The sequence below is a fragment of the Phascolarctos cinereus genome, unplaced genomic scaffold, assembly GCF_003287225.1.
Source record: "Phascolarctos cinereus isolate Bilbo 61053 unplaced genomic scaffold, phaCin_HiC Scaffold_4;HRSCAF=312, whole genome shotgun sequence".
NCBI classification, from domain to species: Eukaryota; Metazoa; Chordata; class Mammalia; order Diprotodontia; family Phascolarctidae; genus Phascolarctos; species Phascolarctos cinereus.
The window spans coordinates 251,364,134-251,384,236 of record NW_027555847.1 but is presented as its reverse complement, the minus strand read 5'-3'; the positions used below and the strand labels follow the sequence as shown (position 1 = coordinate 251,384,236).

General features: G+C 39.8%; 1 protein-coding gene across 2 annotated transcripts in view; it reads left to right on the top strand.

Moving 5' to 3' along the window:
• The window catches only part of DCAF12 (DDB1 and CUL4 associated factor 12), a 120,105-nt gene that overhangs the window by 88,215 nt on the left and 11,787 nt on the right, over positions 1–20,103 (top strand). The window contains exons 8-9 of one of the 2 annotated variants that reach the window (XR_013486077.1): positions 11,892–12,070; positions 12,565–13,082. Coding sequence is in view for 1 of the 2 variants with exons in the window: in XM_020978918.2 (XP_020834577.1) it covers positions 11,892–12,070; positions 12,565–12,723 (338 nt within the window). In the remaining variant the exon portion in view is untranslated. Of the gene's footprint in view, positions 1–11,891; positions 12,071–12,564; positions 14,748–20,103 lie in introns of those variants that run through there. The other variant, XM_020978918.2, reaches the window with a different exon arrangement.

Below are 20,103 nucleotides of genomic sequence, written 5' to 3'. Positions count from 1 at the left end.
TTCTGAAGAACATTGGAAAGGGGGCTGGGAGGGTGGGAGGATGCCAAGGGAATGGAGACAAGCAGACATTGTCCTGATGTTCAAAAACATAAGCCCATGAAATTAATATTAATTTAGGAAAAATTCTGGAACAAGATACTAAAAGGACAGTTTCTGAACTCTTAGGGAATAGGTGATAAGGCTGTATGGGTTCATTCCATACTAAACCCATTTCCTCTTTTGACAGAGTTACTATACTAGGTGATCAGGAGAATACAGTGGACAGAGTAGCTCTGGACTTCAGCAAGGCTTTTGATCCAGTCTCTCACGATATCCTTGTGGACAAGATGGAGAGACATGGATAGATGACAGTTCAGTTAGGTGGGTTCAGAATGAATTTACTAAGTGGACCCAAAGAATAGATAGATAGATAGATAGATAGATAGAGAGAGAGAGAGAGAGAGAGAGAGAGAGAGAGAGAGAGAGAGAGAGAGATATTCATTAGATTGATGTCATACTGAATGGTGATCCCTATTGGAGTACCCTACTTCAGAGATCTGCCTCTGTCCTTATTCCTTATCACTGACTTGGAGGATGGCAAAAGTGGCATGTATTTTTTAAAAAGTTAAGATGACATGAAGGTGATAGAAATAGTTAAATAAATTGAATTAAATTGAGATACGAAGAGATGGGGATTATATAGTGAAGATACTGAGATGAAACTTAGTAGGGATGAATATAAAGTTCTGAATTTGTATTTTTAAAAAAATAAAAATCATACAAGAATAGGATGAAAGAAATGGCACTGGATATTCATATGAAAAAGACCTGGGCATTTTAATGAATTGTAAACACAGTATGAAGCAGCCCTGTAAAGTAGCAGTAGAAGAGGTTAACATAATCTTAGACTAAACTGATGAAAGGTAGTGCATCCAGAGCCAGGGAGGGGATAGTCCCATTGTACTCTGGACTTGTCAGACCACACCTGGAGTGTTCTGTACCATTCTGGGCATCACATTTGGAAGGGATGTTGGCAAACTGAAGGACAACCAGAATGGTAAGGGCATCTCTGCCACATGAGAATGAGATGAAGAAACTGGGGAAGAAAAAGGAAGACAAGGGGAGACAGTGACAGCTCTTTTCAAGTACTTTGAAGGCATGTCTTATGAAAAAGACAGAAGTAGGTCCAGTGGTAAAAAGTTAGTGCAGTCAGATTTTGACTCTACACAAGAAAAAACTTCCTAAGAATTAGAGCTGCCCAAACCTGGAATGGGTAACTTAGAGGGTAATTGACCTTTTGATCCTTGAAAATCTAAAAGTAGGATCCATATGACCAATTTTCAGCAATGTTAAAGACGGGACTGATGATTTGGGCAAAGGTTGGAATGGAATATACCCTTCTAATTCTGCCAACTGTGATTCTTGTGGTCTATTTATTGACTTAGTGATGCCACAGGATGTGGTGTGTGAGAATGTGGTTCCTCTCCATGATACTTATAGTTAAAGCTTAGGGATGCACTAAAAAACATGGCACCAAAGGTGACTGTGGGGGGGAAATCCCTAACTTACTATAGGAACCATAGGATATATTCTCCTATGTTCAGAGAGTTTACCTATGGGAAACATAACATAAGGATAATTATTCTCTCTCCTGAAAAGTATTCATTTAACAGTTGGAAGGTCGTAGTCCTCCAAGAAATAGTACTTACCGTTTTCATACATGCACTGGAAAATGGAGTACATGGTGAAATTTCTAAGATTGCAGATGACACTTGACTCTTTCAGATAATGGAAATGGTAAATATACTAGGAAAACAGCAGTAAGACCTCTCAAAGCTGTGTGAGTAGACAGAAAAGTGGCAGATGAACTTCAGTGTGGGCAATAAGGTAATAGAAGTGTATAAGGAAGACACCATGGTATTATAGAAAGAGCAGTCTCTCTGAAGGCAAAATTTGAGTTCAGTTACCATCTCTGACTATTACTACTTGTGTGACTTTGGGTCAGTCACTTACCTCCTGGGACCTCAGTTTTCTCATCTGTAAAATGAAGGCATTAGACTTTATGGCCTTTCGGGTCTTTTTCAATTCTAGAGCTATGATACATGTGACCCAAGAGGAAAATAACCTAAACTGTATGTGTTGGCACAGTGCTTGACTGACATATTTAGGCCCTGACCTCACCCTTGTGGCTTAAGGCCTCAGGAACATAGCCCTTCCCTTTTTTCCAATCCCTTTCCATATAGTAAGTGAGCATGACAGTACATCTCCAGGCCAGGATTCATAAATACAAACAAGAAACTTTTACTAGAGGTAGATAAATAATTACAGGTTCAGAGCATAGGTCTGAAATTTGACTACAAGGAATAGTCAGCCTTAGAAACAGTACTTTCTATTTTCCCTCAGTCTGATGAACACTTTGGCCATAGATGCCATTAAGTTCCTAGTTGAAGGCAATTTAATTCAGTTCCATAGACATTTATTAAATACCCACTGTGCTAGACTCTGAGAATCCAAAGATTAAAAATAGCCCCTATTCTCAAGGAGCTTATGGTCTAATAAATATATTATGTATATGTATGTACAAGGAATTACAATATGTGGTAGAATGTGATAAGGGAAAAGGCAAGATCTAGACATAGTTCTGTGAGTCAATTTAAAGAAAGATCACCTCCACTAAAAGAAAATATCAGGCTAAAGCTTCATGGAAGGGTTGGCATTCAAAGCCTTGAAGCTGGATCTTGAAGAAATAGAAATATTTCAATATATACTACATCAATTGTATTATAGTCTAGATATGGTATGTATATCCATGTATACAAGAAATGAGACAGCAAGGCAAGATGTAAAATAATTATTAGCCCAGTTTGGCCAACAAATGGATTGCAGGGATAGTAGGTCAAAACTAGGTTGGGAAAGATTTTCAATGCCAGGCTCAGATTACTTTTAAGAAAGTAAATGTATATGAGTGAAGTGAGCAGAACCAAGAGGACTTTGTACACATTAACAGCCACATCATGTGATGACTAATATTGTTAAACTGAACCCTTCTCAGCATTACAAGGATCTAAGACATCTCCAGAGGCCTCAGGATGAAAAATGCTGTCCACATCCAAAGAAAGAACTATGGAAGTCGAATCGCTATCACTTATTTTTACCTTCTGTTGAGTTTTGTTTCATCTTTCTGATGGTTCCTCCTATTGGTTTTAATTTTTACTTACAACTTCACTAATGTGAAAATATGTTTAATAGGAATGTAAATGTAAAGCCTTTATCAGATGTGTGCCGTCTTGGGGGGGGGGAGGAAGTGGGAGAAAAACTTTCAACTCAAAAGCATATGGAAGTGATTGTTGATAAATCAAAATAAATTAATAAAATTTAAGAAAAAAAAAGGAAAATAAATTCATAGACCTATGTGAGGAAAGGCTTAGAGAAGGGAGGAGACCAGAAGCAGGGAAGCCAGCTAGGAGGCTATTACAATAGTCCATAGTTAAAGGCCCTATGATGGTGATAAGAATGAATATGAGAAAAGTAGAAATGGTTGTTGGAAATATTGCAGAGATAAAATGAATAGAGTAGGACTTGGCGATTAGTTGAATACGGAAGGTAAAGGAGAAGGAAGAATAAAAGATGAATCTAATGTTTTGATCTTATGTAACGAGGATAATGACACTCTCTACATAAATAAGAAGGATGGGAAGAGGGGCAGGTTTTAAGGGAAAGATACTAAGTTCAATTCTGGACCTGTTGATTTGAGGTGTTTGTAGGACCAAGTGGAGATCTTCGTCAGGTAATTGGAAATACAACAGTGGAACTCCCAAGAGATTAAAGTATTGATTTGGAGAATTAACTACGTAGAAAGGATAAATCCATGACATGAGATTTCCCCAAGGGAATAAGTATATATGTAGAGAGAAATCTGAGGACAGTGACTTGAGATCTACCAACACTTAGAAGTCAAGAGGAGGAAGACCAGCTAAGACCAGAAACAGAACGGTTGGACAGGTGGCAGGAGAGCCAGGAGCAATCAGTGCTACAGAAGACCAAAGAGAGAGTATGAAAAAGGAGGCAGGGGAGGGTGATCAGCAATGTCAAATGCTGAAGAACGGTCAAGGGTAGGCTTTAGAAAAGGCCACTGGAATAGGAAATTAATTAAGTCATAGGTGAACTTGGAGAGGTTAATATCAATACATTGGCTAGTTTGGGAAGCCAAATTGTAAGGATTTGGAAAGTGACTAAGAGGTGAAGTTTGAACTGCAGTAGTATAGGCAACTCTTTCTATTAGTTTAGTTGAGGGGAAGAGAAATGTAAGATAATAATTTGACAGGGTATTTGGGTTGAGAAGGTATTTTATTTCTTAAATGGAGAATCCCAGAGCTTATTTGTAGGCTGAAGAGAAAAGGTCAAGAGAAAGATTGGTGAGAGGTAAGAGAGTGAAGATGGGAAGGACTTTGGGGAGGTGTTAATAGATCAAAAGAACAAGATTCAAGTGGAAATTTGATCAAAATTGAGATTGAGGGCACAAGTTTCACAAGGAGCTTGTCCACGTAGTCATTTGAGGTCATACCAAAGGGAAAGAAGATAGAGAAGGTTCTCAGGTATGAAGAAGGGAAGATGAGAAAGCTCTCAGGATCAGTCTTAGTCACTTAGATTTAAGGCCATGGAGTAGAGTCGAAGGCTAGAGGAGATTTGGAATAACTGCTGTGAGAATCAGGAGAGTTGATGTGAGATGAATAAAATTACCATACAGCAAGTGCTGAGAGAGTGTGTATAGTGGATAGAAGGTCGTACTGGGATTCAGGAAGCCCTGAGGTGAACTCCTGCCACAAACACTTAGCTGTTACTTTGAACAGGTCACTGAACTTCTCTGAACCTCGGTTTTGCTTCTCTTAAAAATTAAAAACCTTGGAGCAGCTAGGTAGCGCAGTAAGATAGAGTACTGGCCCGGATTCAGGAGGACCTGAGTTCAAATCTAGCCTCAGACACATAACACTAGCTGTGTGACCCTGGGAAAGTCACTTAACCCCATTGCCTAGCCAAAAAAAAAAAAAGAAAAAAAATTAAAAATCTTAAAAATCTTAAACATTAGGTAATGGTACCTGCCCTAAAGCATTGTTGTGAGGATCAAATGAGATAATGTGTATAAATTGTTTTATAAACTTTAAAGCACTGTATAAATGGTAGCTATTATCACCATCCTTTTGTCTATTATTAGAAATGAATTTTTAGTGGACCTAGTCGACAAAGAGGTTTCTTAATTTCTTCTGTTAGTGGCTCAGGGAAAGATGGAAAGAATGAGGTAGGTTTGAGTATTAATAGGCCAGGAATAGCCCAAGGACACTGGGGCAAGGAATTCTAGAGTAGAAGATCATGCTTTGGGGAGATAGCTGGCTGCAGGATCAGGTCTGAAGAGTTAGACATAAAATCAGAAGGGGTTTGGACAGATGCCATGAAGAGGACAGAGAGCAGACTTAGGAATTAGCTACTGGGAAAGGTAGAAGTATAAGAGATAATGATCAGAGAAGAAACTTTAATAAGAGTTCAGGGCCTTGAGGTGGATGACTGCCCCTGTGGGTGGCTGAGATGGAGTGTTGCTAGAGATCATGGGTGCCTAATGGAGAAGCCAGGCTGTTACTGTCATCAGCACACATTCATGATCATTCCCCAAGTCACCAAGAAGGATAACAAGAGTAAGAGTAGAGAGGAAGACTTTTAGTGGTGTGGTAAAGTAATTAAAACAAGTTGAAAGGTATTCTGAAGTTTAATAAATCAATGATAGCAACAAGAGGTTTTTTTGGTATTGTTGAGTCATATTCTATTCTTCGTGACCCCATTTGGGGTTTTCTTGGCAAAGATACTGGAGTGATTTGTCATTTCCTTCACCAGTTTATTTTACAGATGAGGGAGCTGAGGCAAACAGGGTTAAGTGACTTGCCCAGGGTCATATAGCTAGTAAATGTCTGAGGCCAAATTTGAATTTAGGAAAATGCATCTTCCTGACTCCAGGGCCAGCACTTTATTCACTAAACCACCTAGCTGCCCAACAAGAGTTTTGGACTAGGTCATATAATCATACTGTAATGAAGAGATGAATGGTGTCTTTAGAGGAAAGCGAGGCTTCCTCTACTGTTAGGAGCTAGTCTTCAAGATTAAAGGTTCACAAAGGAAGGGGAGGTTTATTCATAGAATAGAGTGCCTGAAGAGAGGAGAATAAAAGCCTGTGAGGTGAGACTAAGGATGACAGTACAGGGAGAGAAATTTGCATTTTTTCAATGCCAGAAAAGTCTTCTCTCTATAGCAGAAAGGTTCTTATTCTGTGGTGTCAAGTCACATGTAATAGTGAAAACTTAAGGTCTCAACTGGACAGTGACATACAATGGGCACAATTTTCACACTTTGCTTATTGGTACATACAAATGCTTTGTAGTAGCTCCGGTCCAGTCCAATTTGCCTGACTCCCCCAGACCTCCACCCTCCCACCCTCGATGAACTTACCTCCTTCTGGCTATCTGAAAGGCTGTTTAGTATCCTTGTAATTCTAGTCTTTGTCTGAATTAAAAACGTTTTCTTTCCCTATCCTCTATCGCAGCTTCTTCCCCCTTTAGAATCAACTTCTCTTTTTAATTTTATTTTTCATAATCTTAAGTCTTAGGCTTTTGTGGGAAAACAGGATTCCTTGTTTCTTCACAAACCAGGTATTTAGTATAAGTACAGAAGATATCAGCATAATTATGTAAATAATCTGGCAGACTACAGAAGAATAGACAGATGATTTCCAAAGTCTTCTCTTCCAACTGGGGATTTTTTGAAACATTGTAACATGTGGTGGATGGTAGTTTATAAGATGTGCTTCTGCGAAACAGCCCAGGAAGAGAATCCATAGTTGTTTCTTTCTCAGAAGACTTCAGTCCTATGTGTTGACGCAGCAAAAAAGGTCAGCCATTGGGTATTAATACCCAGATGCTGGGTATTATCAGAAAAGAATTTAGAAACAGAACCACAAGCGGCAACCCTTGTGCCAAATGTCTGTGTATAATACAGTAACTCACATATTGGGTATGCAAAGGGCTTTTCTCCAAACCATCCTATGAGGTACACACAGGTATTTATCCTTGTTCTACAAATAGTGAACCTAAAGCTGGGATAAGTTGTGACTTTCCCAAGAAATCATAGCTAGTTAGTGTTAGAGCAAGAATTTGAGGGGCAGCTAGATGGCACAGTGGATAGAACACCAGCCCTGCGGTCAGGAGGACCTGAGTTCAAATCCAGTCTCAGACCAGACACTTGGCACTAGCTGTGTGAGCCTGGGCAAGTCACTTTTAACCCCAATTATCTTGCCAAAAAAAAAAAAAGAAGAGTCAGAATTTAAACTTAGGTTGTCTACTGACTTTCAGTCTAGCATTCTTTCTGTTGTACCATACTGCCTTTACCTTGTACATACAAACTTTGATTACTATAGACTCTTCCAGTTATCATTCAGACATAGTAGGACTGTAAAAAATCGCCAGAAGGTTGTTTAAAATAATCCAGGAAGTGGAGCAGCTGCCTTTTGAAGACAGACTATAAAAATCCTTCATCCTGGAAAGATGGTGAACCTTCATCCAAACCTAAGAGTATCTGATCCTCTTGTAAGACAGAATTCAAAAAGATCTCAACAAACTGAAACAACTAGCCAGAGCTAACGAAGTACAAGTTAACAAGAGTAAATACAAAGTCTTGCTTGTACTTAGTTTTTAAAAGTCAACAGCACAAGTTGAGTCCTGTGAAAAGACCTTTTAATTCTCCACAGACTCAATAGAAGCAAGCAATATACGATGAATTAAAAAATGGATAAAAGTTTAGTATCTGTTCCAGGGTGGTAACAATTCTGTTACACGCTGGGATAGTCAGGCTGTATCTGGAATATTGTTTATCTCTGAGTGCCGTACTTCAAAAATGACATTGACAAATTGAAGGGCAGACAGGATGAGAGAGACATGCACAGAATGCCATATGAAAAACAAGGAGAAATGTTTCACCTGGAGTTGAGAAGATTTGAAGTGGGGAGAGAAGAACAACCACTGCCTTAAAATGTTTGAAGGACTGCCATGGGAAAGGGGGAGACTTATTCTGTTCACTCCAGAGGGAAGGAGAGGAGCCCTAGAAATCAGCATTTTCTAAGTGCCTTGGCATTTTACAACTATTTATTTGATCCTCACGACAACCCTGGCAAGACAGGTTCTGTTATTATTCCCATCTTACAGTTGAGGAAACTGAGTCAAATGGAGATTAAGTGACTTGCCCAATGCCACACAGCTAGTGTCTGAGGCTAGATGTGAACTCAGTAAAATGAGTCTTCTTGACTCTAGGCCCAGTCCTCTATACACTGTACCACCTAGATGCCCACCTGGAAGTTAGTCCATAGACATTTCAAGGAAGCTGTCTAAGCTCTATGTAAAAAATAGTCTAATAATAAGAGTTGTCCAAAAGTGTATAAGATGCCCTATAATGAGATAGTAGTATATGTAAAGTATTTTGTAAACTTTAAAGCACTATATGAGTTATTATTGCTATCATTTTATTGTATCACCTAGCAAATTCCCTCTCATTTGAACAAATGTTTAAGTAGAAGCTGGATAATTACCTTGTTAGTAGACAAGATTTCTTCCAGTTCATTCCATTTTTGATAGTTTTTACTATTAACTGCTAGAAACCATATTGGACTGAAGTCTTCTACCCGTGACTTTCACCTCTTGGTCCTAGTTCTATCCTCTGGAATAAAACAGAATAAGCCTCTTTCATCTAGACAGTCATTCAGATATTTGAGAACAGCTGTCCTGTCCCACTTAAGCCTTTTCTTCAGGCTACATGGCTCAATTTTCTGAACTGTTCTTCTTATAACATAATTTCAAGACTTCTTACCTCAACTGTGACCTCACTGCTAGTAGCACTGTTGTTAATATCTCATAGTAACTTTTTAAAACTCCTTCCATATTCTTCAAACTCCATCTCCCTCCCTTATACCTTTTATTTAGAGCAAATGGCCAATTTACTATTATTTAGGCCATCTCTCAAAGTTGTCTTCTCCATCTTAAAATTTATCTGTATGTTAACTCCTTCCTGTGTCTAAGAGTACTTTGTTTCTAAGATTAATCCTTTCCTGTGCTCATATCCCTACCTGTTGTTTCTAAGACTACCCTATTGTCTTTTTTTCTCTTGTATCTTCAGTCTAGTCCTCTCTACTGCCTTCCTTCCCTCTAGCGTATCCTAAATAAATTAATTAAAATAAATGTCACTTTAGCTACTGTCCTGTCTTTCCTTCCTACCATCAATCTCTAGTCGATAGTCTAATCCTCAATCAGTAGTCTAATCCAGGCCAAATGTGGCCTGGAGACTGCAGGTTCCCCACCCCTGGATCTATAAACATAGATTAAACTATGTTTACCTCTTCTTCACTACCCCTTTCCTCTTTGATCCTATCCAGTCTGACTTTTGTACTTTTGTTTCCATATAAACTAGCCTCAAAAGCTGCCAGTGACCTCAGTATCAAGCCAACAGCCTTTTCTCATTACACATTCTCCTTTCCATAGCATTTGATGCTATTAATCTCCCCTTCCTATTTGAATTCTTTTTTTCTTTGGTTTCTGACAGTGTTATCCTGAATCTTGTCTTCCCACTTTAACTGTTCCTTCTATAACTTTTTAGCTGGCTTCTTTTCCTCATGCCCCCTGAATATGAGTGCCAAGATTGTGTCTTCTCTACCTTAATTTCATCCATACCCATGACTTTAGTTATTGCCCCTCAGTGGATAACTCCTGAAATAAATAGATCTCATCACTGAACCATCTTCCAAGTTTCAGTCTCACATTTTCAAAGTACATTTCTACTTTTTATATCCATCTGGCATCTGAAACTCAGTCTATTTAAAACCCAAACTTGTTATTTTTTCCAGAAAATCATCTTTTGCGGATTTCCCTCTGTCAATGGTATTTCCATTCTCTGTTACCCAGGCTGAAAACCTGAGAGTTCTCTTTGACTTGTCGCATTCCCTAGCTTTTCCCCCCTCCCTTTATCACTTCCATGTACTCCTTTCTATTCATATCTGTGGTTAACCTCATTATTGTGCGCTGATACAATAACTTCCTAACTAGTTTTCTTTTTCTACTTTCTCCCTCTTGTAGTATAATAATATCTTATACAAGCACCAGATCAAAGCATTACTCACATCATGTTACTCTCTTGCACAAAAACCTACATTTCCCCCCAAGTATCTGTAAATTAAAGTCCTGACTCCCTAACTTGATATTTAGGGGTTTCCACAAAATGATCCCAGGCTTCTGTTCTAGCCTTATCTCCTGCCTCTCCTCTATACTTACCATTTACTGCAGCCAGACTGGATTATCCCTTTCTCCAGACACTTTTGTTTCTCCAGTTCTGTGCTTTGGCTCACAATTTCATCTATCTGATATGCCATTATGTCCTATCTCTAGCTGCCAAAATCCTTCTGATAGGGCCCGGTTCAAATGTTATATCCTCCTAGAAGCCTTCATAGACTGACCAATTCATCTTGAAGTATTCTTTCCACTCTATAGCACTTTGTTGGCATAATTAACAGCACTTATTACATATCACCTTTTATTTTAGTCATTTATGGTCATGTATTTTTGCCCCTGTGGTCACAGCAGTAGACTTAAGTCTGCTGTACAAGGACCAGCCTAGCTTAATACAGGGAAGCTTATCATCAGTAAACTGGCCTGCTGGGTGATAAATTCTTGGCCATGCCAATTCATGAAACTAGGTTGTAAATTTCTTGAGGTCAGGGACCATGACTTTTTCTGTGTCTTTGTATCCCTATCAGTACTAATTCTTAGGATAATGTCTTGTACATGATTGTCGTTCATTAAATAGCTGTCGAATGAATAAACGTAATATAAGATGAGGTGTGACAACCATGGCATTGTAAGGTTGTTGTGTTGGGGTTTTTTTAAACAATATGCAAGAACTTTTTTATCCAAATGAGAGTTGTCCTTGCTTGTCGGTTCCGTGGGAGGCCTCAGACTTAGTGGCATTGCCCTTGCTCAAGACCTTTCTGGGACTTCTCTGAGAATTGACTCTGGAGTCATCCTTCTGAATAGCCTCAGGGGCAAGAAATCTTCATCCTCTGAAAATGTGTTCGGTTTTTAGTTAATGCCATGAGTCACTTAGATCCCTGTCTGCCATGCAAAGTAGGGAATTGAGCTAGAGAATACCATTTTTTGTTGTAAAAAAAAAAAGAGTCCTAATTGTGATATCTGATTTTGTTGCCTGACTTGGAAGCAGATTCCGTAAGCTATTGCCAAAGAGGAGTTCCTAAGTGGGAGTGTCCCTGGAATAGATGTATAAATGACTTGCCTTCCAGGAGCACTGCTTTGAAGGATATTCATTTGAATAATGCATAAGCTCTGTTTTTAGCAATCATTCCCATTAGTTTATATTCACAACTCCCTAGAAGCATGATGGCAGTAGTTTTATGGCAATTAAAAATCACAATTTTATACAGTGAACAGAGTAAATGGAGAATTCATAAACCTGAAAGGCCAGCCGTTCAAACTGGAACCATACACAGGTTTAAGAAGCACTTGGGTCTGTCATCCACCATTCAACCTTTAAGTTACTAGAGAAAGTTAAAGATGTGCCTGGAACTTTTGATTTGAGACTTTTTAAAGAGTCTCCATCACCATTCTCTTTGACATAGTATCCCTTGGTTTCCCACTAGGATCATCATCATTGGCTGGATGGCCCTGAGGACTGACTCAGTAGTCTATTGATGATTTTAGAAGGCCACATTATAAGGTTCAGATACAACAGGCAGGAGAAAACCACCATGGGTTTTTGGTGGCATGTTTGAAGATGATCCTGTGTCTGTCTTTGATCACTCTCCTCTCCCCTGGCCCCAGGCATCCGTTCGGTGAGCTTCTACGAGCACATCATCACTGTGGGCACAGGGCAGGGCTCCCTGTTGTTTTATGACATCCGCACCCAGAGGTTTCTGGAAGAGAAGCACTTATCCTGCTTTGGGTCCAAGCCCAAGCTCGCGGGGGAAAATCTGAAGCTGACCACTGGCAAAGGCTGGCTGGTGAGTGAGCCTTCCATCGGGGGGCAGAGGCTGGGGAGAGGCTTGGGCGGCATCAGAAAAAGAGCTCCCTCATTTTGATGAACGTTTTTGCTATACTCCTGGTTCACATAGGAGCAAAAAGACTAGGTGGGCCGGGCCCCTTCACCTTTATTCTATGATTTACCTTTACATATTTGTGATGAAGGAAGTTTCAGAGAAATTAAATGCTTTACTCAGGGGCAGCCATTCACTGGTGGATCTGGGAGAAAGATATTAATGAACATCGCTATAAAACATTGATATAAATGGCCTCATCATTTGAATTTTTTTTACCAATTTCCTAACCAAAGTAGTAGAATGGGATTTACACTCCTGTGTCCGGGTGGCACAGATTCATTCTTCTGAGGTCGAGTCTCCTGGCTCCAGTTCTGAATGCAGTATGATACATTTCCTGTGACTTGACTTTCCTTACATAAAGGAGCTAATGGACCCTTTTCTCCTCCTTTTTCCAACAGAATCATGATGAAACTTGGAGGAATTATTTTTCAGACATTGATTTCTTCCCCAATGCTGTTTACACCCACTGCTACGACTCGTCTGGAACGAAACTCTTTGTGGCAGGAGGTCCCCTCCCTTCAGGGCTCCATGGGAACTATGCCGGGCTCTGGAGCTAATGAATAACTCTTCTGAAATGCAGAGATTTACACTAACTTCCATCTTCAGTTTCCTTGTTTCTTCTTTTCATTTTTCAATTGTGTGATGCCCTTGTCTTATCAGAACACCAGAATTTGCTTTTGACTTGGGCATTTGACACAGGCTCCGTACGTTGGTCTAAAGTGGCTTTTTCTTTTTTCCCCCCTTTGGCAATCAGAATTTTGCTTTAATATTTTTTTTGGCTTTTCATTTGCTTCTTATCCAAAGGATTTTTTGTTAATCCCATATTGTATTTCCTTTTTAAGTGACACACTTTCCCCTATTTGGCTTCTGCTTTAGGCTGACACAGTCATACTCATCCCTACTTTGCTGTTGTGAGGTAGGATTCCTTTATACTTATGTGGTTGCTGTCAGACTTTCTGTGAAAGTTTGGGGGCTGTATGTGTGTGGGTGTGTGTGTGGATGTGTGTGTGCGCACAGGTACTATGTGTGTCATTGAAATTACATGGAGTGAGGATTACTTGTAATTAAAATATTTATAAAAGAAACTACTTTATCCACAGAGTCCAGCTTTGGGACTGGTTTTATCTTATTTTTTAAAGTACAAGTCTAATGACACTGTATACAAAAACAGAAAAGCAGAAAAAAAAACCCCATCACCCAGAAAAACCATTGCGAAAGATTGCAGGCATCCCCTGAGGCCCTGTGTCAGAGTCTCCTTCCTGGGCTATCCCCTAGGGCTTCCAGGATACAAGAGGGGCAAGTGCTCCCTTTCCTTTGCCTTCCCCTTGCCCCTCTGGCTCCCTGAGGAGAAGGCTTCTGCCTATGTGTCACTTCCCATTCCCCTGGCCTGCTCTTGCTTCTCTGATGGAGCTTTTAGAAAAGGGGTAGAAGAAGTTTAAGTACTGGATTATGCCAGATTTTCCTACCTCCCATTAGCTCTCCTCCTTCCTCCCCCTCTAAAAAAAAGAAAAGGAAAAAAACCCAACAAATCCAGACTGGGGGCCTGCAGCCAGCCAGGGGAACCTTGGGTCTCCTTTGGCGCTGGGGAAATTCCTTGTTCCATTTTCCTTCCCTCCTTGGATTACCCTGATGAATTTGGTTTGGTTTGGTTTGGTTTTCCCTTCAGAAGCAAGTTCAGCCTGGGGATGGGGGCTGAGTATCTGTGTGTAGTGTGTACCTAGTGTGTTAAATATTAGTCTCTTGGTGTGGTGGGGGAGGGTATTGGCCCCAGAGTCCCATGGCTGAGGTCTGACTCCCTTGAGTGCTCCTCATCCTTGCCTGGTCAGAGGGGCGGGCCAGCAGTAGCAGCATTGATGTAATTAGTAAATAGGAATACTCTTCCTATTCCATTCCCCCACCTTAATAATTTGTATGTTTGGGCTCCACGTTTTTTGAACATAGCAGTGACAAACTTGCCATATAAGCCTATTGTTCCCTGCTTTTAAACTCATCATGTTGCAAACAACGGCTGTTCCCTTGATTCGATGATTTCCTCTTTTCCTTTGAGCACTTACTCCAATTAGCTGCCAGAAATACTTCCTGGGAACAAGAGCTGTCATCTCCCTTTTCTCCCTAAATCATCCAAGTTGATGAGGGGAGGATGCAGAGATGCTCTGTGTCCAGGGAGCTTGGAAAGTGAAGTTATATGCTTAAAATTCTGCACTGACTTCATGACACGACAGAAACAACTTTGGTTGTGGAATTCTCCCTTTCTAACCTAGAGAAATAGGTGCTATCAACAGGGAATTAAGCAAAATGCTAGATGCTACAAATCTTTAACTCTCTTAATTTGTTTTTTTTCTCCTAGTATTAAACTACAGGCTGTAGATTACTTAGTTCTCAAAGAACTTCTATCACTTTAAAGGAAACAAATACTTGTAACAAAACAAAAAAAGAAAAAAGATCAAGTACGGTATTTTGTACTGTTGCCTGACCCTCTTCTGTGATGGGTAATGCATTTGATTGTTTGGGATTTTCTGTTTTTAAAAATGTAGCACTTGACTTTTGCCAAGAAAAAAAAATAAATATTATTCCAGTGCAACATGGTGTGAAAGAGTGTGTGTGAAACTAAGGTACAGGGTGGAAGGTGGGAGGGCCTCAGTAGGAAGAGAGATAGACCCTCTTGAGTCCTTAGGAATTGGCATTCATGTCCAGTTAGCACTCTAGGGACTGGAATAGGTATGAAAGTACATAATGGTGGCATGTGTGACCTCACAATATCAGTCAGGCCAAAGGCATGTATTCTACCCCTATTTAAATCAGTTAGCTTTATACACAGAAATATCTGAAGTCATATCACTATACACAGTCTAATGACCCAGAACCCAACCTATCATAGAAAGAAGCCTTATTTAATAGACTAGGAAACCTCAGCAGGAACCCAGCATTCCCAGGGGGAAGAAGAGGAAATGTAGGGACTAGGAAAGAGGATTCTTTGGGAAAATTCTCCTACCTCTTATTTCCTACCCCTTATTTTCCTTAAGCATTAAGAATAGAATTGAAACACAGAATTCAGAAACCAAAGCAGATATCTTTTTAAATCCATTTTTATTCATATATTTTATTTTTATATCACTTGGATTTTCCCACCAAAGTATCCTCTCCCTTCCCACTCTCAGTAACAGAGAATGGTTTTAAAAGAAAAAGAGGAAGAAGGGAAAAAAATTCAAAACAAATCAACACATGGGAAAAATCTGACCTTACATGCTATGTTCTGTACCCATGGCCTCCCAGCCTCTGCAGAATGAGGAGGGGGCTTCTCCTATCTCTTCTCTGAGGCCAAGCCTATTTTTCATAATTCCGAAGCACTCACTTTTGATTGTCTTGTGGCAGTTGTTCTTTCTCTTTATTTCCATGGTTGTAGTCATTGTATGTGCGCGTGTAGTTTTCCTGATCCTGCGTAATTCACTGTGAATTAGTTTCATGTAGCTCTTTACTCCCTTCTCTGTATTCAGCATGCTTGTCTTTCCTTACAGAACAGGAATGCACATTCCACGATTTGCTTAGCCATTACTCAGTCAGTGAGTATCTACTTTGTTCCTAATTCTTTCTACCAGAAGGAGCGTTTTGAATATTTTGTTGTATAGGAAGTGACAGTGAACTAGACTGAGGCTAGTCACATAAGCCCTACAGAGATTTTACTTGCCAACTGGAAAAGGATTTTTGTATTGAAGCCCGAATCCCACTTGGCCCAAAAGATCATCTGACCGTATGGGAGACAGAAAGGTGAGGGGCTTTGGGACCCATGAATCTGCAGAAGCTTAGAAAAGAGAACGTAGAACAAGAAGTATGATTAAAACAATTTGAACCAACTGAAGCAAATTTTTAACCCATGCAGTTATATAGAAGGCAGAAGGGAAATGATCCAGTCAAGTGGGGTCCACTGGCTGTTACTGGACAACGGGCCTGGGCAACCACTGTATTTACCACATATTTCTTCCTAATATGTTGCAATCTGTCCAGAGTCGTAAAATATAGGTGCAACACAAGGTATTAAGGCACAGACTCCTACTTGATGCGGTATGGAAGATCAAGGAGTTGGCAATTCTGGAATACCACATTGGCAACAAAATCTATTTCTTGCTATAGCAGGTGGATGTCAAGGTTTTCCAGGTGCTCAACAGTGAGAGAGATATTAAGGACAGCTTTATTAAGGAGCCCAATAATCCCTAAGCAGGGTACCACAAGTGCCACCACCAGGTGTCACATTCAGTATCAATGAGAGTTTTAATGATAGGCTTAACTTCATGGCATAGACAAGAAAATGAAGGGCACATTTCATCCCAACTTCTCCATCAGACTGCTCCTTCATTTATCCCCACTCACATAGTTTCACTCTCTGCCTTTCTGCTGGCTGCTTCTCTATTGTCTACAAGCAACACTATTTCACCCATCCAGGTCTTACTTGCTAGTGGAGAAAATGAAGGAGATGGTCATCTTCTTTGTGACGCACTCAAAAGTAGCTCTTCCTTGATTATCAGATCCTTCCTTGGGTCCAGTGGAAAAATAAGGAGAAGGCAGGGTTGTTGAGATGCCAGAAGAGCACTAAGCTGGAGAAGCAGATTAATTCTTGTCCCTTGTGTAGTATGGTTTTCTTTTGGCCACCTCTATCTTTCCTGCATTTGTGTACCAAAGTATTCACCAGTTAAAATATGCCCTCCATTGGAGATCCTTGGTCGTCATTCCCTAATGCCATTCTCAAGTGCCTTAGGTTCAGGGAAGGACAAACCTCCTTCAAGAGGCCACTGTTGTTTTTCATTATCCTTTGTGAATGCCATATTCCCAAATATTTACATATAATTAGTCTTTCCAAAACTTCTCATACATTGACTCTTCTCATATCATCAATGCCAGTCTGTTGGATGTGAGTTAAAACTTTTAGGGTTGTTTTGATTTATATTTCTCTTGTTATTAGTGATCTAGAGCAGAGCTTCTTAAACTTTTCCCACCCACGACCTGTTGGCTTGCATGGTCTGAGGGCATGCACAGTGAAAAGTGCACATGCTTTGTGTTCAGAACCCAAGGCTGCACTGAAGATGGGTGATGCAGCACAGGCAAGTGCTGCCAGAAAAACCTCAGTTTCATTATGCTTTTGATTTTGAATTAATTTTTGGTTGCTGCATATTCAGAAATCTTCTACTGTTGCCAATGGGATTGCGACCCACAGTTTAAGAAGTGCTAACTCTAGAAGATTCTTTTGTATGGTTGTTAATAGTTTGCAGTTCTTTTGAGAACTGTTTCCTCGTGTCTTTGGTCACTTAAGATATGACTTTTGGTCATATATTTGTGGGAGTTGTCTACATGTTTTGGATATCAAACCCCTGTTAGAGATACATGATGCAAAATTTTTCCCTCCAATTGACTACTTCTGTTCTTATCCTAGATGTGTTAATTTTGTTTATGCAAAAGCTTTTCAATTTCATATAAACAAAATTATCTATTTTATTCTTTGAAATTGCCTCAATCTCTTGCTTGATTAAGAACTCATCTCATACTCCGTATCTGTAAGTGCTAAATTACTTGCCTCTATTCTAATTTTTTTTTAATGGCACAGCCTTTAATATTGAGTTCTCTTATCTATTTTGAATCTATTATTGAATGTGGTGAAAGATGTTGGTCTAAGCCTAATTTAAGCTATACTATTTAATAGTTTTTTTCCAGCAGTTCTTATAAAATAGATTATTTTCCTAGGTAATTTGTTTTGGGGCTCAATTATTTTGAGCACATATCTTTTTCAGTGACTCCCTGCTGAAGCCAGCTGTCTGGCCTTTCAAACATACCAGACATGTCACAAAGTATGTACTATAGGAGGCAGCTTTAGAGGGATAGAATGAGAAATGGAACCTCTTTGCAGTGCATGGTCATTTAAAAAATTAGCATCATGATTTGCAGAGATCAAGTGATCTAGAGACTGCTGGAAAATAAGGGTTCCATTTGCTTGTGAACCTAAACATTAGGGTCCGAGGATGACAGGACAACTCAGACATGTCAGCATATCACCTATGACTTCATCCAAGTCATTGATAAAACCATTCGATAGCAAAGAGCTGCAGACCGATTCCTGGAACACTCCACAAGAGACTTCCAAGTGGACACTGAGCCAGGGATCGCTCACTGCTCTTCAGGTTTGGTCATTGAATCTGTTCTGAATGCCCAGGGGTGTCAAACTCAAACAGAACATTCCTGAGGCTGTATATTGACTTAGAAAATTACACATTAGCTATATTGTAAAACATTTTTGATTACATTTTAATCTGGTTGAGCTTCTAAAAGGAATGTTAGGAGAATGAATTTAGCACCTGTGGTATAATCCACATCTCTTCATGTGGATAGCAGGAGAGACTTTGCCAAGTGTTTTGCTGAATTCCATGGCATTCCCATAGTATACTAGTCTAGTAATTCTGTCAGAAAAGGAAATGAGGTATCTTATATGACCGTATCTCAGTGAAATCATGCTGGCTTCTATGATTCCTGTTACCTTTCCTATATACTCACTAATCATACTACCTCTACTAATAATGTCTTTTAGAATTTTGCCAGGAATTGAAGTCAAGCTCACTGGCCTCTACCATGTTTCCTCCCTTTTCTTTTTCATCTAGATTATTAGTGATTATGTGGTCAGAATTTTGCTCTTTATGGTCTCCTATCCCTTTCAAGATGTCTTAGGATCATACCTGTAGTTCTCAGAACATCTTGATATTTCTTAGAACTTGTGAGATATGTGCCTGGATGTGACCTGTGTTCCTTTCCTTTAATATTTTGAAGTGTCGGATGACATGGTCACTTTTTTCCCAAGGGTCCTGTCATGTCTTTGGTAATCCCACTCATTCCTTACAAGAACACTATTTCAGCCAAACTGGTTTACACACTGTCCCTGAAACACAGTTTGGGATTTCCTACATTTGCATTTGTTTACAGTATTCCACATGCCTGGAACAAGAGAAGAGAACCTGCATTACCAAAACCCAGAGAAGAGAGAGAATGCAGGAGAGGGAGGGTAACCAACCGTGTCATGCTTCACGGAGTTCAAGAAGGGTGAGGACCAAGAAAAGACGACAAGAGTTAGCCATTAAAGGTCTTTGAGAGAGCAACAGGTATAATGTCCTGCAAGTTTTCTATAGGCAAACATTGCCAGTTCCTTCAACTAGTCCCCATATGACATTTTTAGGCCTATCACCATACTGATTATCCTCTTGTTTTTCAGTATGTCCTTCCTATAATGTGGTATTCAAAACTGAACCTAGTACTCCAGATGTTATCTGACCAGGGATACTTTGTTCTGGATATGGGTCTCCTAATGTAGCCTAAAGTTGTAATAACTGTTTTTGAACCATGAATCTGTCGTTTCTACTTGCCTAACATCTTTCACATCTGTCCCCTCCCATTAATCATATAGTCACCACTTCTGTTCAGTTCCTTATCCCTTCTCATGTGGATTTATTGCAACAGCCTCCTAATTGGTCACTTTGCCTCACATCTATCTCCACTCTAATGCATCCTCTACATAGCTGCAAAAATAATTTTCCTAAAGTTCTGGTCCAGCTATGCCATTGCCTCACTCCGTAAACTCCTGTGGTTCCCTATTACCTCTAGGATCAAATATAAACTCTTCTTGCTTTTAAAGCCCTTCTTGGCCTCAACCAGTCTTATGCATTTCTCCCCTTTCCTCATTCACTCCAGCCAAATAGACTTTCATGTTGTTTCATATAATGGACACTGATGTCCTGAGGAAATAAGTTCTCTTTCAGGTCTCTACCCATAAGACTGGATATGTGAAGGAAAATTCAGGTAACCTTGGAAAGGTTACACCCTACTCCTTCCAGGAAAAAAGTGAGCAGCCTCTGACCAATGTCAGCCACAGGAATAGAGAAAAAGGCATAAGCAACAACAATTCACTC